Genomic DNA, 15618 nt, shown 5'->3' on the forward strand with positions numbered 1-15618 from the left:
ATAAGAAGGGGATAACCAAGTTAACAGGTGTGCACTATATACCATTCAATAGTCAGCAAGATTTAGAAGAGCTTATTTGTAGAGATAGCAAAATAAGTAAGGTGTGACAGTAGATAATTTTAACTTTTCACTTATTGACTGGGATTACTATACTGTAAAAGGAATGGATTGGATACAGTTTGCCAAATGTGTTTAGGAAAACTTTCTTAATCAATATGCAAAGCCCCAATGAGAGGGAGTGCGACACTCAATCTCCTCTTAGGGAATGAGTTAGGGCAGGTGACAGAACTGTAAACAGTGCTGAGTGTTTGTAGCCCTCAGAATTCTTTTTTGTCCACCTGAACAACCTATTAAACCCATTACGGCTGTCAAAGTTTACAGATGGACCTAGACCAACTGGAAAAATGGGCTGAAAAATGGCAGATGGAATTTAATGCTGTCAAGTGTGAGATGTTGCACCTTGGGAGGACAAACCAGGGAGGACTTACACAGTGAACAGTAGGGCACTGAGGAGTGCAGTAGAACAGAGGGATCTGGGAATACAGCTCCATAATTCCCTGAAAATGGTGTCATAGGTAGATAGGGTTATAAAGAGTGCTGTTGGCACATCGGCCTTCATAAATTAAAGTACTGAGTACAGGAGATGAGATGTTATGTTGAAGTTGTATAAGACTTTGGTGAAGCACATTTGGTCACTTCTGTGCTGTTCTGGTCACCTATCTACAAGAAGGATATCAAGACAGAAAGAGTACAGAGAAAACACACAAGAATGTTGCCGGGACTTGAGGACCTCCTGAGTTATAAGGAAAGGTTAAGACTTTATTCCCTGCAGCATACGAAAATAAGGGGAGGTCTTAGAGAAATACAAAATTATATATGAAGGACAGTGATAGGGTAAATAGATAGGCTTTTTCTGCTGAGGACTGGTGAGACTAGACCTGAAAGTCATATGAAACAGGTGGAACATTTAATGGGAACCTGAGGGACACTTATTCACTCGAGAGGGTAGTGAGAGTGTGGAACAAGTTGTCAGTGGAATGATGTGGGTTCAATTGCAATATTTAATAGAAGTTTGGATAAGGACATGGATGAAGGGTATGGAGGGCTACAGTCCAGGTGAGGGCTGAAGGGACTAAGTGGGAAAACAAGATGGCATGGACTTGATGGACTGAAGGACCCGTTTCTGTGCTTTGGTGCTCTATGAATATGATTCTTTGGATTTCCCTCCCAAAGCGTTTGATGAGACATTGCTGTCCTGACAATCCTTACAACACTCAGTGATTCCAGTAAATCACAACCAAGGTATTGAAATGAAATATTTACTCAAGTACAGACCAGTCCATTACTTACCTGCAATAACAATGGCAGATGTTGAAGTGCTAAATCTTTATTGTGCAATGCAGATGAACCCAAACATAAGACTGCCATATTTCTTACAGCAGGATTAACATTTGCGATACTAGGTAGTATCTAAAAGAAATGTATTGGAGAGAAAAGAAATACAATATTCTAAAATATGGTTTTAATGCAATTGATCTATAACAATTAAAAGGTATAGTTAAATGGCATTCAAATCAAAACCAGCAAGGGTCACAACCACACACAAAGTAAATTAAATCCTCTCCCTCACACAAAAAAAAACAACTGGCCAACTGAGTCCAAGCTAATTATCAAGCTCCCATTTACACTACTGCCATTTTATTCTCTCAATTTCCTTCAGGTTCAACATCCACCTACACAAAGGGGTAATTTACAATGCATCAATTAACTTACCAACCTCTACACCTTTTGAAAAGACCATAAAACAGAAGAGCAGAATAAGGCTACTCAGCCCGAATCTGCTCAGTCATTCCATCATGGCTGCCTTATTATTCTTCTCAAATGCATTTGCTTGCCTTCCCTCAGTAACCTTTAATGCCCTGTCTAACCAAGAACCTATCAACCTCTGCTTTAAATATACTCAATCTCTTGGCCTCTATAGCTGGCCAAGGCAATGAATTGCAAAGATTCACCACCCTCTGACTAAATAAATTTCTTCTCATCCCTGTTCTATATGGATGTCCCTCTACTCTGAGGCTGTGACCCTCTGGTCCTAAGCTCATCCACAAAAGGAAACATCCTCTCCACATTCACGCTGTCTAGGTCTTTCAATATTCGATAGGTTTCAATGAGATTCCCACCCCCCCCCACCCCCATTCTTTCTAGCTCCAGTGAGTACAGGCCCAAAGCCATCAAATGCCCGTCTTAGGTTAAACTTTTCATCCCCAGGAATATTCTCACGAACCTCCTCCAGACTCTCTCCAATGCCAGCACATCTTTTCATAGATAAGGGGCCCAAAACCGCTCACGATACACTGTGTGGCCTGACCAATTCTTTATAACAGCTCAGCATCACATTTTTTGCTCTTGTATTCTATTCCTCTTGAAACGAATGCTAACATTGCATTTGCCTTCCTTGCGCCGACAACCTGCAAGCTAACCTTTGGAGAATCCTACACAATGACTCCCAAGTCCCTTTGCAGCCAATTTTTGAAATTTCTCTGTTTAGAAAATAGTCTATGCCATTATTCTGCCATCAAAGTGCATTTCCATACACACTATTCCATCTGCCACTTCTTTGTTAATTCTCCCAAACTGCCCAAGTTCTTCTGCAGAGTTCCTGGTTACTCAACACTACCTGTCGCTCCACCTATCTTCCTGTCATATGCAAACTTGGCCACATAACCATCCATTCTGTCATCCAAATTGTTGAAAAGAAGTGCTCCCAATACAGAGCCCTGCTGAAATCCACTTGTCACTGACAGACAATCAGAATAGGCCCACTTTATTCTGACTCTTTGCCTCCTGCCAATCGGCCAATCTTCTATCCTTGCCAGTATCTTTCCTGTAACACCATGCGCCCTTATCTTTTTGAACAGCCTCATGTGCAGCACCTTGTCAAAGGCCTTCTGAAAATCCAAGACAACAATATCACTAATTCTCCTTTGTCTATCCTGCCTAATATTTCCTCAAAGAATCCCAACTGATTTGTCAGACAAGATTTTCCCTTAAGAAAAGCATGTTGACTTTGGCCTATTTTATCATGTGCCAACAAATACCCTGAAACCTCATCCTTAATAATAGACTCCAATGTCTTCCCAAACACTGAAGTCTGGTTAACTGGCCTATAATTTCCTTTCTTCTGCCTCCCTCCCTTCTTAAAGAATGGAGTAACATTTGCAATTTTCCAGTCCTCCAGAACTATGCCAGAATCTGGTGATTCTTGAATGATTACTACTAATACCTCCACATTCTGTTCAGCTGCCTCTTTCAGAACTATGGGGTATAGTCCATCCAGTCTAGTTTAACTTATCTACCTTGACACCTTTCAACTTTACAATCACCTTCTCCATAGAAAAAGCAACTACACTCACTTCTGACCCCAGACAGTCTCGAATTTCTGGCATACCTCTACGACTTCAATGGGGAAGACTGACGCAAAATACTTAAGTTCATCCACCATTTCTTTGTCACCCATTACTCCCTCACCAGTGCAATTTTCCAATGGTCCAATGTCCATTCTTCCTTCTCTTTTACTCTTTAGAAATCTGAAATATCTTTTGGTATTCTCTTTAATATCATTAGCTAACTTACCTTCACATTTCATTTTTCTCTCCTTATGGTTTTTCCAGTTGTCTTCTGTTGTCTTTTAAAAGCTTCCCAATCCTCAAACTTCCCACTAATTTTTGCACTATTACATGCCCTCGCTTTTGCTTTTATGCTGTCTTTGACTTCCCTTGTCAGCCAATATTGCCTCATCATCCCTTTGGAATGTTTATTCTTCATTGGGATGTATCTATCTTGCACTTTCTGAACTCACCCAAGAAACTCAAGCCATTGCTGTTCTACTGTCATCCCTGCTGGTGTCCACTTCCAACCACCTATAGCCAGCTCCCCTCTCATGCCTCTGTAACGTTGACAGTACTTCTCCCTATAGATGCTGCCTGGGCTGCTGCGTTCCACCGGCATTTTGTGTGTGTTGGTTGAACAAATACAGAAATTGGAGGTGCAAAGAGACTCAGGAGTTCTAATGCTGGATTCCCTAAAGGTTAACTTACATTTATTACTGACTCAAAGTCCAACATTAACATTCATTTCAAGAGGACTAGAATATAAAAGCCAGAATGTACTGCTGAGGCTTTAAAAGGTATTCGACAAGACCACATTTGAAGTATTAGTGAGCAATTTTGGGCTCTATCTAAGAGAAGATGTGCAGAGATTGGAGGGGTCCAGAAGTTGTTCACAAAAAATGATCCTGGACTGAAAGGGTTAATGTATGAGGAAAGTTTCATAGCCTGTACTTGCTGCTTTTTAGAAGAATGAGTGGGGATCTCATTGAAACCTACTGAATATTTAAAAGCCTAAATACAGTGCATGTGGAGAGGATGTTTCCAATAGTCGAACAGTGTAGGACTAGCGGGCACAACCTCAGAAAACAAGGACGTCCCTTTATAACAGAAATGAAGAGGAAATTTCTTTAGCCAAAGGGTAGTGTATCTGTAGAATTTATTGCCACAGATGATGGTGGAGACAAAGTCAGTGGGCATACATAAAGTTGAAGTTGATAGGTTCTTGATTAGTATAAGGATGTCAAATATTATGAGGAGATGCAGAAAAATGGGCTTGAGAGATAATAAATCAGCCACGATCAAATGGCAGAGCAGACACTAAAGTCCGAATAGTCTAATTCTGCTCCTGTTATGTCTTGTGATCTTGGAAGATTGTGAGATCACCCACTCAAAACTTTTGGGTACACCCTTATATTTTGCTCCCCTACCCAAAGTGTTTGGTTCTGGTATCACTGAGTCACTACCTTCTCCAGTTAGGCATTCAGATGTCCTGAGCCATCACAGCAGATTAGATACACAGTTTGCAAAATAACTTGGGAACAGTTCTAGTGACAAACAGATTGATAAGGACACGATTAAATAGATTTATCCATTGCTTTCTTGCTCAAATCATCTGCTTCAGGTGGATTCTGATGGCAGTTCACTGTTCTTTTTTCACACTTCTGTAATTAATTTCTTTCCACCATTTAGATAAGCTTAGTTAAATGTATGTCCCACCCATCCAGATCAAAGTGACCATTTGATAGGCACTTGAACATTTGCCTCTACCACATAAACACTAATTGTATTACATACCATTACAGAATTCACGTCTTCTAGACAACTGGAACTATGAAATGGCATCACAGACATGTTCTTTTCCAAGTCACATGTCATCTTGATTTGGAAATGTATTACCTTCAACTCACAATCACTTCCTTCATAACAATTAGGGACAGACATTAAATGTTGACTTTGCTTACAATACCTACATTTCAGAAACACATAAAAATTGCTGCACAGTCCTATTGCATTGGTTTTGTTGTCTGAATTTTCAAGTTTTGGGTTAGCACTACTTCTAGCATATTTTTTAAAAAGTTTAATGGATACCAGAAGATTAAAATTTAAATTAATAAGATTTAAGCATTTTTAATATTTTAATAACCTCTCACCCTTCACAATCTTATATAGAAATTTTTCATGGCATTGAGAACAAAATACACTTCCTAAAATCTCACTTCAATCCAGAACGTTTGATTTGCAGACTAATCAAGATAGAGTTAAGACACCAAGGGGTAAAAATGAAAGCCATACCAAAGCTTCTGTGATTCCATTCAAGGTTGAACCCAGACCCTTTGTAACAGTCATTTCTTTGAGAAGCTCATTGCACATGATCAGGCATTTTAACATTGTTTCAGGGTCATCCTAATTATGAAGAAATAAAAGAGAAAACACAAGAAAATAATATCAATTTAACTATTCCATGAAAGTTTGTGGATAACAAACAGCCTTTCAGGTTTGATGTGAAGCCTTCACTAGATCCAAGATATTAATAAATTTATTTACTTCCACTGTCTACATCAGGAGTCACCAACCTTTTTTGCACCGCGGACCGGCCGATGGGGGTGGGGTGTTAATCACGACCGGAATATAGGTGATAAGTCAACTATAAGTCACTTATAAAGTGGCTAACACAGTCAACTTCGTTTCTAAAAGGGGCTATCTAACAAATTTAATATTAAACACACAGTGCATATTTTCCTCGCATGAATTATAGTGATGAGTCAATTATAAGTCACTTACAAGTCAATAGCATCATAACATTTTAAGTAACGCTTGGACATTAAACACACGGCACATATTTTCCTCATATGAACATATAAAATCATTGCAACACACCAATATTGCTGAATCAGTGGGAGCCCTGGGCTTGTTTCCATGCAACAAGATGGTCCTATCGAGGGGTGATGGAAGACAGCGATACTCGAAGGGGGTTCCTTATGTTCAATTTATTCCGCAGTTTAGTTTTTGTTGCATTCATTGCAGAAAACCCCGCTTCGCAGAGATATAATGTTGGAAATGGAACAGGTGATCACACACCACCTGAGAGAAGGACAGTGCAGCCTCAGTCTCTCCCAAAATCCCAGCTAATGTTGGGAACATGTCAAATATGCCCCTGTCCACTCGCCGTCCCCACAGTTCCAGTTTGGCTTTGAAAGCAGACACTTTATCTGCCAACTTGAAGACAGTTGTCATTCTTCCCTGAAGTGACAAATTGAGTTCATTGAGCAGGTTGAAGATGTCACACAGATAAGCGAGTTTTGCTATCCACTCCGAATCACTGAAGTGTGCTGCCAGTGGTGACTTTTTTCCTGAAAGAAATCTCTGTAGCAGCTCTCCTAACTCAAAAACCCTGGCCAGGGTTCTCCCCCTTGATAGCCACCTGACTTCAGTGTGAAAGAGGAGGCATTTGTGCTGTGCACCCATTTCCTTGCAAAGCTGCTCAAACAGACATGAGTTAAGGGCTTTAGCTTTGATGTGATTGATAACTTCAACAACGTCACTCAATACGCTGTTAAGATCAGATGACATTTTTCGGCTAGCCAGCATTTCCCTGTGTATGACACAGTATGTAGACTGGTATTCAGGAGCAACCTCTTTGACTCGGGTAGTGAAACCAGACAGCTGTCCAGTCATAGCTGCAGCCCCGTCTGCGCATATTTCAACACAGAATGACCAGTCCGGTTTGCCTGACATGTAGTCATTTGAAGACTTGAATAGTTCTGCCCCAGTTGTGTTAGTTGGCAGCGGCAGTGCACACAACATATCCTCGTGCACATTATCTTGAAATATACATCACACATAAACCAGCAGTATTGCCTTGTGATCGACATCGGTAGACTCGTTGACCTGGATAGCATAGCATGGTGACTCGTTAATCCGTTCCAACAGCTGTGCTTTGATGTCCTCCACTATGTCATCGATTCTCCTTGAAACTGTGGTAGCTGAAAGAGAAACCTGTACCATCTTGTTAGCTGCAGCTTCTCCCAACAGTTCACGGCACATGTCCTTGGCAGCAGACAGAATCAATTCTTCACTTCAGCAATACGGCTAGCCACTAAGTACAACACTCTCAGAGCAGCAGCAATTGTGGAGGTGGTGGCTCTCAGCACTTGCTTCTGTCCAGCTTGCTCACGTTTTTTCCACTCAAAATAACTCAACGGGTTTGTCTTTAAGTGCAGGGTGCTTGGACTCAAGGTGCCGAAGCAGTTTTGAGGGCTTCATTGCCTCATTAGACAGCTTGTCTTCACATATCACACACAGGGGGCTTGGAGCGTGCGAGTCACCAGTCGCATTAAAGCCATATTTTATGTACAACTCGGCGTATTTTCTGTTGAAGAAAGCTTTGTTTTATTTTGCAGTCTCGGCCTCAGCTGTCTCTGTGTTATCATCGTTAGGCCTTTTATTCCCCTACCACCTCTTCCAAAGAAACTCTCAAGTGACGTTTATTTTTTTACTCATTGAGTAGTTGTAGGTTAATGACCGAATGATGACCTCACGTGCATTCAAGTTCAACAGTGGGCGTGACAGGGAATGAGGAAAGGTGCAGCTGACTCATATCGTTTCATATCGCCAAATCATATTGTTTCCTTGCGGCCCGGTAGCACATGCTTTGCAGCCCGGAGGTTGGGGACCACTGGTCTACGTTGATAACACAGCTAGATAAAAATAATTACTTTTTGAACAAGCATTTTTCAGAAATTATTTTATGGTATCTTGAGAGAAAAAATAGATACATTTTTCATCATCATATTTATTAACAAAACATAGCAATATAGTCAATTGGAATATTTTCAATTATGCAATTTGAAACCAATGCAGTTACATTTCCTAAGTGTAAAAGTATTGTGTTAATCACAAGACAAAAATTTAATCTCATAATTAACCGACACCCTCTAAAATTGAATTATTTTTAAGAAAAGCTGGTGCAGAAATTAGTCCATGTTAAGAGAATGACATAGGAGAGGAGATGTGGAGGGCACACATTAGCTATGGATGGAATAACAATTCTGTATTGGGTCACCTAGAGCTGACCTAGAATGTGTAACAAAGATCTAATGCATATATTGATTCATTCATATAAACTTGACGACAAATATCTTTGAGGTTTCAGGATTCAAATAGAACACAGAATTTCATCTTGAACAAACAGTATTCAGAGTAGGATTGACCTAGAGGCAATTATTATTTTAGTTTATGGCATGAAAAGGCCAATATTTAGTAAATTGCATATTTCTATTCATATCTACTTAACATGTAATGATGACCATTAGTTATTAAGTCTTCTTTTAAAATGTGTACCTTTTCAGTGGTAACTTCTTCAACTTCAGGTTGTTCAGTTGGTCTCATCATTTCAGTTTTGATGTTTTCTAATTCCTCAATTTTCTGCTTCAGCACTGAAGCAGAAATGAAATCCTGGGCAGCTACGACGTCTTCCAGTGCTTGTTTTGCTTCTATCAGTTGAACTTTAATATTGGCAAGCTAGGAAAAGAGCCATATTAACACAGTAATATCCAGGTATTCATAAAAGTGGGCTAGAATTTGCAGGTGGGATGATCAATCATTCTTGGAGGTGGTGTATAAAAATCTATGCATTTTTTTAATATAAGGATCACAACAGATAAATTAACAGTAAGCAGAGCTGGAAAATTAGACCTGCCTTCTTACAGTACTAAGAATTCTTCGAAGTGTCCTTAATATTTAAAAGCATTCTATAATTATTAAGCAATTTACCAGTTTCAAATATTAAAAATTAAATTCATTTCAATACACTTAAACAACTAAAATATTATTTAATTAATCTCTCCAAAAAAAATGCGAGTTGTCTTTATTCACCCCCCCCCCCCCCCCAAAGTCTATCCTCTCAATTGAAATGATAGGCTAGGATTCAGCAGGCAGATTTTTTTTAGTATATTAACGGCTGTGGAATTCAATGTTTATGTTCCATCACTAAACTCCCAGCTTATTTGCAGCCAAGAAAGTGACAGTAGAACTTGGTTAACAAGTTCAGAACTTATGCACTTCAGCTTTGGAGGGTGAACACTGGCAGCATTTGATCACACTACCAGCATTTCCCAGTATGCTTCAGCCCATTTCTGGAGCTGCAACTGCTCAGCTCTTAATAAAATTATAGTTCACTGATTTGTCTTTTTAACATCTCTAACTCTCAATGTTAGTCTGCTGAAATTACAATGGAATTGAGAATGAACAATAACTTTTACATCAACATAATAGATGATTTTTCTTAATCACATTAAAACCATCTTTTTGATCCCTTCTGTTACAAATTTGAATCAAATGTCACATGTTGCAACAATGGAACTTGGTACCATTGTTGCAACCATAACATTGGTGCCATAACTAATAGGACACTGTACCTGATATGGATGTTTTCATGCCCAACATAATTATTTGGCTAAATTCTAAAAATCTAGGCACAATTCCTTCTTTTGAAAGTTTGATTTTGTGCCATAATAAGACAAATACTACTAGCCTGGATCTCCTTTATCATTTGTCTATTTTTCTAATGCAAAACGTTACAACATTGACTTTCTTCTTAGTATCAAAAATACCACACAAATTGTGATCTCAAAACCAATTTTTCAAAACCATCACGAAAGAAGTCTTTATAATACAGACAAAATGCTGGAGGAACTCTGCTGAGTTCCTTTAGCATTTTGGGTGTATTACTTTGATTTTCAGCATCTTCAGATCTTTTCATGTCTTGTCTATAAAAGTTTTTATCCATTTTGTAATTCTGTACATCATTACTTCACTTTAAAGTTATTCACTGGCAAGTAATGTAATAAAATAGCTTTCAGGTGTGTTGCATCTCAATTCTTAATTTAATTTTAAATGATACATAATGTTACAAATCATATATAGCCAAAGTAGCCACTAGCCTACATAGCTATACCTTGACTTGTCTCTTCCCTTCTTCATCAGCATCCTCTGGTACATCCACCTCAATAGCGGGTTCACGGACTTCTGATATTATTTCTGCAACCTGTGGTGTTAAATAATAATTTATCTATTGCTCAAACCTGGTACAGGGAAAGGGTTGCAAAAAGGAGAAGCTATGGATAGAAAGGAAATGTGCTCATGGAAGCAGAGCAGATAGCTAAGGTATTAAGAGAGTACTTCACTTATTAAGAGAGTACTGCACAGAACACTACAGCATAGAAACAGGCCCTTCAGACCACCTAGTCCATGCTGAACTATTAATCATCTTAGTCCCATTGATCTACACCCAAACCATAGCCTCCATATCCCTCCCATCCATGTACCTATCCAAATTTCTCTTAAACATTGAAAACAAACCTGCATCCACCACTTACACTGGCAGCTCGTTCTGCACTCTGAGTGAAGTTATCCCACATGCTCCCCTTAAACATTTCACTGTTCACTCATGGCTCACCCAGCTTCAACAGAAAAAACGTGCTTGCATTTCTTCACTAAAGAGGTTGGAATTCACTAATCAAGTGGATAATGGAAGTTCAGTCACTGAATATATCAAGATAATTTTTTTTTAGATTCCAAGAGAATCAAGTTTACAGGATTAGTCCAAGAAAGTAGTAGAGGTAAAAGATCAGTCATGATCCTAGTAAATGATGAAGCAGGCACAAGGGATCCTGATTTTCTTTTTCAATGTCAAATTGTATCTATTGAGGATCCTATCTAAAGCTTGCAGCAGTAATTAAGTCACTGAGCAGCCAAGCAGACCAGTCTCCTGATGCTGGATCACAATCAAAGGGATTTTGGTGCTGGCCCCAGATATCTTATAGTGGGTAGATCACATCTTGTTGTAGCAGATGTCTTTTCCAAAAAGGAGATTCATCTTCTAATGGCAGAAGCAAACTCTGTGTAAACTGTGCAAGTGAAAGAAAAGTCATATACCATTTCTACAGAGTTCCTGAGGTTGGATCCTTGACAAAGTCCTCCTTTCCTTAATAATTCTCTCCAGACAACAGTGTTAGTTCGAGCACACCAGTGTGCACTTAGTGATTCTACCAGTGCTCACCAGCCTAGCTTGTTTGAAATTTTCTAAATTACTACATTGAGAGTCATGATTGATGAAAAATTTATCTCTTTTGTCATCATATGAAGGTTATGAACTTGTTTTCTTAGTCTAAAGGACTTTAACTTACACTCTCAACAGACAGATAAATTTTGTATGCAGTCTAATTTTGACAACAGTGAGTTGAAATCAGACTTGCAGTTTAGGCATCACAACTTCTGGAAGACAACTGCTAACAAGAAAAAGTCAAATTGTAGCAGGCACAGTGAAATTTTATAAGTGGCAGGCCTTGAGAAAGTAGCATTCACAGCATGTGTCATTAAACTGATTTGTCAAAGTCACAGGATAGTCTTATGGAACAAAGTACAAATGTTTGTGATAATCATGTCATACTAGAACTCGCCAAAATGCAAATTCACCCTTGTGACTGCACTTCTCTCAGCACTCAAACTTAGTATGGTGATGCTACAATAAATTACTGATGCACTGTACTATGGAGAGAACAACTGTCCAATTAGCACTCTGGAATCAAGTACTTGTAATATCATTTGGATTTCTGGAAGAAAATGTGAAGTGGGATTCAGCGCTTAAATTTGTTCTAAAATGATGATTATGCTAATTTACACATTATCCAAGCCAAAGCAAAGTCTATTGCTCAGGACTCAAACACCCAATAGTTCTACTTTCCCAATGAAATGACTAATTTCTTGAATTAATAGTTCAGTTTGAAACATACATTTTCACATAGAAATTTTCATAGCAGAACTACACTCTTACCAGCCGAATCCTTCTATCATCATCTTTCTGTATGTTCAGCAATTGTTTCATCAGTTTTGCTACAAGAGAACTTGGGGTATTGGACAAGAGTAGAATTTCTTTCAACACTGACAGCATACATTTCCTGGCAAATCAGACCACAAAATAAAAATCAGAATTAAGCAGCATCTGCAGAATCCATCTGCACCAAAAATTCCATTAAATTAAAAGAAATTCCATGCAGTTTCACAAGCTCCAACTTCAGACTGCATTCATTCCATAAACATAGAAAAACTACAGCACAAATCAGGCCCTTCAGCCCACAATACTGTGCCAACATGTCCTTACCTTAGAAATTACCTAGGGTTACCCATAGCACTCTATTTTTCTAAGCTCTACGTACCTATCCAGGAGTCTCTTAAAGGCCCTATTGTATTCACCACCACCACCATCACCGGCAACCCATTCCACGCGCTCACCACTCTCTGCATAAAAAAACTTACCTCTGACATCTCCTCTGTACCTACTTCCAAGTCCTTAAAACTATGCCTTCTCGTGTTAGCCATGTCAGCCCTGGGAAAAAGCCTCTAACTATCCACATGATGAATGCCTCTCATCATCTTATACACCTCTGTCAGGTTACCTCTCATCCTCCAAGGAGAAAGGGCCGAGTTCACGCAACCTATTTTCATAAGGCATGCAACATTCTTATAAATCTCCTCTGTACCCTTTCTATAGTTTCCACATCCTTCCTGTAGTGAGGTGACCAGAACAGTACTCCAACTGGGGTCTGACCAAGGTCCTATGTAGCTGTTACATTATCTCTCAGCTCTTAAACTCAATCCCATGGTTGATGAAGGTCAATGTACCATTTGTCCTCTTAACCACAGAATCAACCTGCGCAGCTGATTTGAGTGTCCTATGGACTCGGACCCCAAGATCCCTCTGATCCTCCACACTGCCAAGAGTCTTACCATTAATACTATAATCTGCCATCATATCTGACTTACCAAAATTAACCACCTCACTTATCTGGGTTGAACTCCATCTGCCATTTCTCAGCCCAGTTTCCTATCAATGACCCACTGTAACCTCTGACAGCCCTCCACACTATCCACACACCCCCAACCTTTGTGTCATCAGCGAATTTACTAACCCACCCCTTCACTTCCTCATTCAGGTCACTTATAAAAATCACAAAGAGAAGGAGTCCCAGAACAGATCCCTGAGGCACACCACTGGTCACCAACCTCCATGCAGAATATGACCCGTCTACAACCACTCTTTGCCTTCTGTGGACAAGCCAGTTCTGGATTCACTTGCATTGTAAAGCATCACTTACAGATATATTACAAAATCTACAAGTCTACAAAATCAAAAAGTCTACAAAATCAAAGAAGAGGTAGTTTTGATTGGACTAACAGAAAAACACTTTTCTGAACAATTGCTTTTCATACTGAAGAGAAACGTGCAGCAATGCTTTCAGGCAACTGGTCTTTCTAATGCATTAATGACCTGGTCTTAAACACATGGAACATTATTTTTAAAATTTGAAGAGAATGTAAGAATCAAAAATTAACAGGGGGAAGTGTAGCAGCAAACTTTAGGAGGATACAAAGAAAACATAAGAAACAGGCATATACCAAGCAGTTAAAACTTAACTCGGAAGCATAAAGTAAATATACTTTTGAGAAAATAACGGCAATGAAATCAAAATAGAACAATTTTCAAGGCAATGGACTAACAAAGATAGATATTTGAATAACATTTGAGGATGTCAAGAAGGCGAAGGTGGACTAAAAAGGGCTCAGAGGACACTTGGCTTCATAAATAAAAGAATAACAAGACAAAACGTGTAGCAATATCAAACTTTATAAAATACTAGTTATACCATCAGTTAGGCCATTGTGGAGAGCTCTCAGTGTTGATATGATAGAGAATGCACAGAGGATATTTACTAGAACAGTATCAAAGAACTGTAATTTTAGTTCATAGAGAAACCATCAATGTTCTTATGGCAAAGAAAAATCATGGAGAGTTTTGATAGAATGGTTAAATTGGCAAGAAATTTCGTAAGGACAGATAACGAATCATTTCTAATATTTGGTTAAGTAATTAGAATGAACCAGAGTAACATTGAAAATTATTTGAAAAAAATGAACAGAGCAAGTTGTTGTGCTCTATAACTCACAGAGTGATGTAGATTCTTTCTTTATTTTTATTCAGAGATACAGCATGGAACAGGCCTTCTGGCCCAACAAGCCCGCACCAGCAGTTACACTTACATGATCACTAACCTACTAACCCATACATCTATGGAATGTGGGAGTAATCCAAAGCACCTGGAGGAAACCCACACTGCCATGGAGAAAACTGACAATCTCTTTAGACAGTGAGAGAATTGAACTGGGTTAACTTATGAGCAAACAAACTTTTAAAGAGGAATTTGCATAAATAGTTGAAAAAAATACAGAACTAAAGGAATCAATGGTTAAGGAGAAAGGAGAGGAAAATGGATTTTAAAAATATCATGGCTGATTTGATCTTTTTGAATGATAGAGCAGGTAGAGGGGCTGAACAGCCTTCTCCTGTTTACGTGTCTTATGGCTAGGAAAATTGCAAATTATTAAAGCACTTTGTGAAAGTTCAGCTATAAGAATAATCAGTACCATGTCAAGGTACAGTGTTAATGAAAAGTAAAATTGTGTGTGGTGTACAAAAGATGCCTACTCTAGAAAAACAAGTTTTACTTCCGTCCCTCAGTATTTACAAACACTGAACATGACAAGCTACAATCATTAACATTAATATTAACCATGTATAGTTCCATAATTGTGCATACCACTAAATTTAAGAACGACTAGAGAATTTCTTGAGGGTTTCTGTTCCATTCTACTTCCAATATTTTTGTTAAATCAAAAACTCTCAAGCTGTTTATAATACACAAAAATAGCTCATCAGGTCATATCCAATTTTAATTAATTGGATACTTATTCTCCAAGCTTCCTGAAAATTTAGAGTAAATTTATCAAAACATACCTGCCACCCTCTTCTGATGTATCCAGGCAACCAACAAGACTAAGCAGCTCTTGGCTTATGAATTCTTTCTTCATTACATCTTCAACTTCTGCAAAGTTGGCTTTCATCGATTCTTTCAAAACAGGAAGATTTTTCAGGTAACTAACAGCAGAAAGAATAAATAGTAAATCGTAAGCTAATTTTAATTAGTTTCACCCCTCTCAGAAACTGCAAAAGTAGAATTACAAATTAAAATAAGGACACTTATTATATGCATGCAATACACAAGTAGAAATGAAATCTATGACAGACATACAGGGACAAATAAAATTACCAATGCAGGAATGTTCTGGAGACACAATACACTCTACCTGAGAAGCCAATCAAAATATACCTCAC

General features: G+C 38.6%; 1 protein-coding gene across 1 annotated transcript in view; it reads right to left on the bottom strand.

Annotated features, from left to right (window-relative positions):
- The window catches only part of ncapg (non-SMC condensin I complex, subunit G), a 61649-nt gene that overhangs the window by 28234 nt on the left and 17797 nt on the right, over positions 1-15618 (bottom strand). Inside the window, exons 9-14 of the mRNA XM_073064940.1 lie at positions 15241-15381; positions 12223-12346; positions 10345-10434; positions 8730-8909; positions 5682-5792; positions 1351-1470 (exon numbers count right to left, since the gene is read on the bottom strand). Of these exons, the coding sequence (XP_072921041.1) occupies positions 1351-1470; positions 5682-5792; positions 8730-8909; positions 10345-10434; positions 12223-12346; positions 15241-15381 (766 nt within the window). The remainder of the gene's footprint in view (positions 1-1350; positions 1471-5681; positions 5793-8729; positions 8910-10344; positions 10435-12222; positions 12347-15240; positions 15382-15618) is intronic.

This window comes from Hemitrygon akajei, chromosome 13 (assembly GCF_048418815.1).
Source record: "Hemitrygon akajei chromosome 13, sHemAka1.3, whole genome shotgun sequence".
NCBI classification, from domain to species: Eukaryota; Metazoa; Chordata; class Chondrichthyes; order Myliobatiformes; family Dasyatidae; genus Hemitrygon; species Hemitrygon akajei.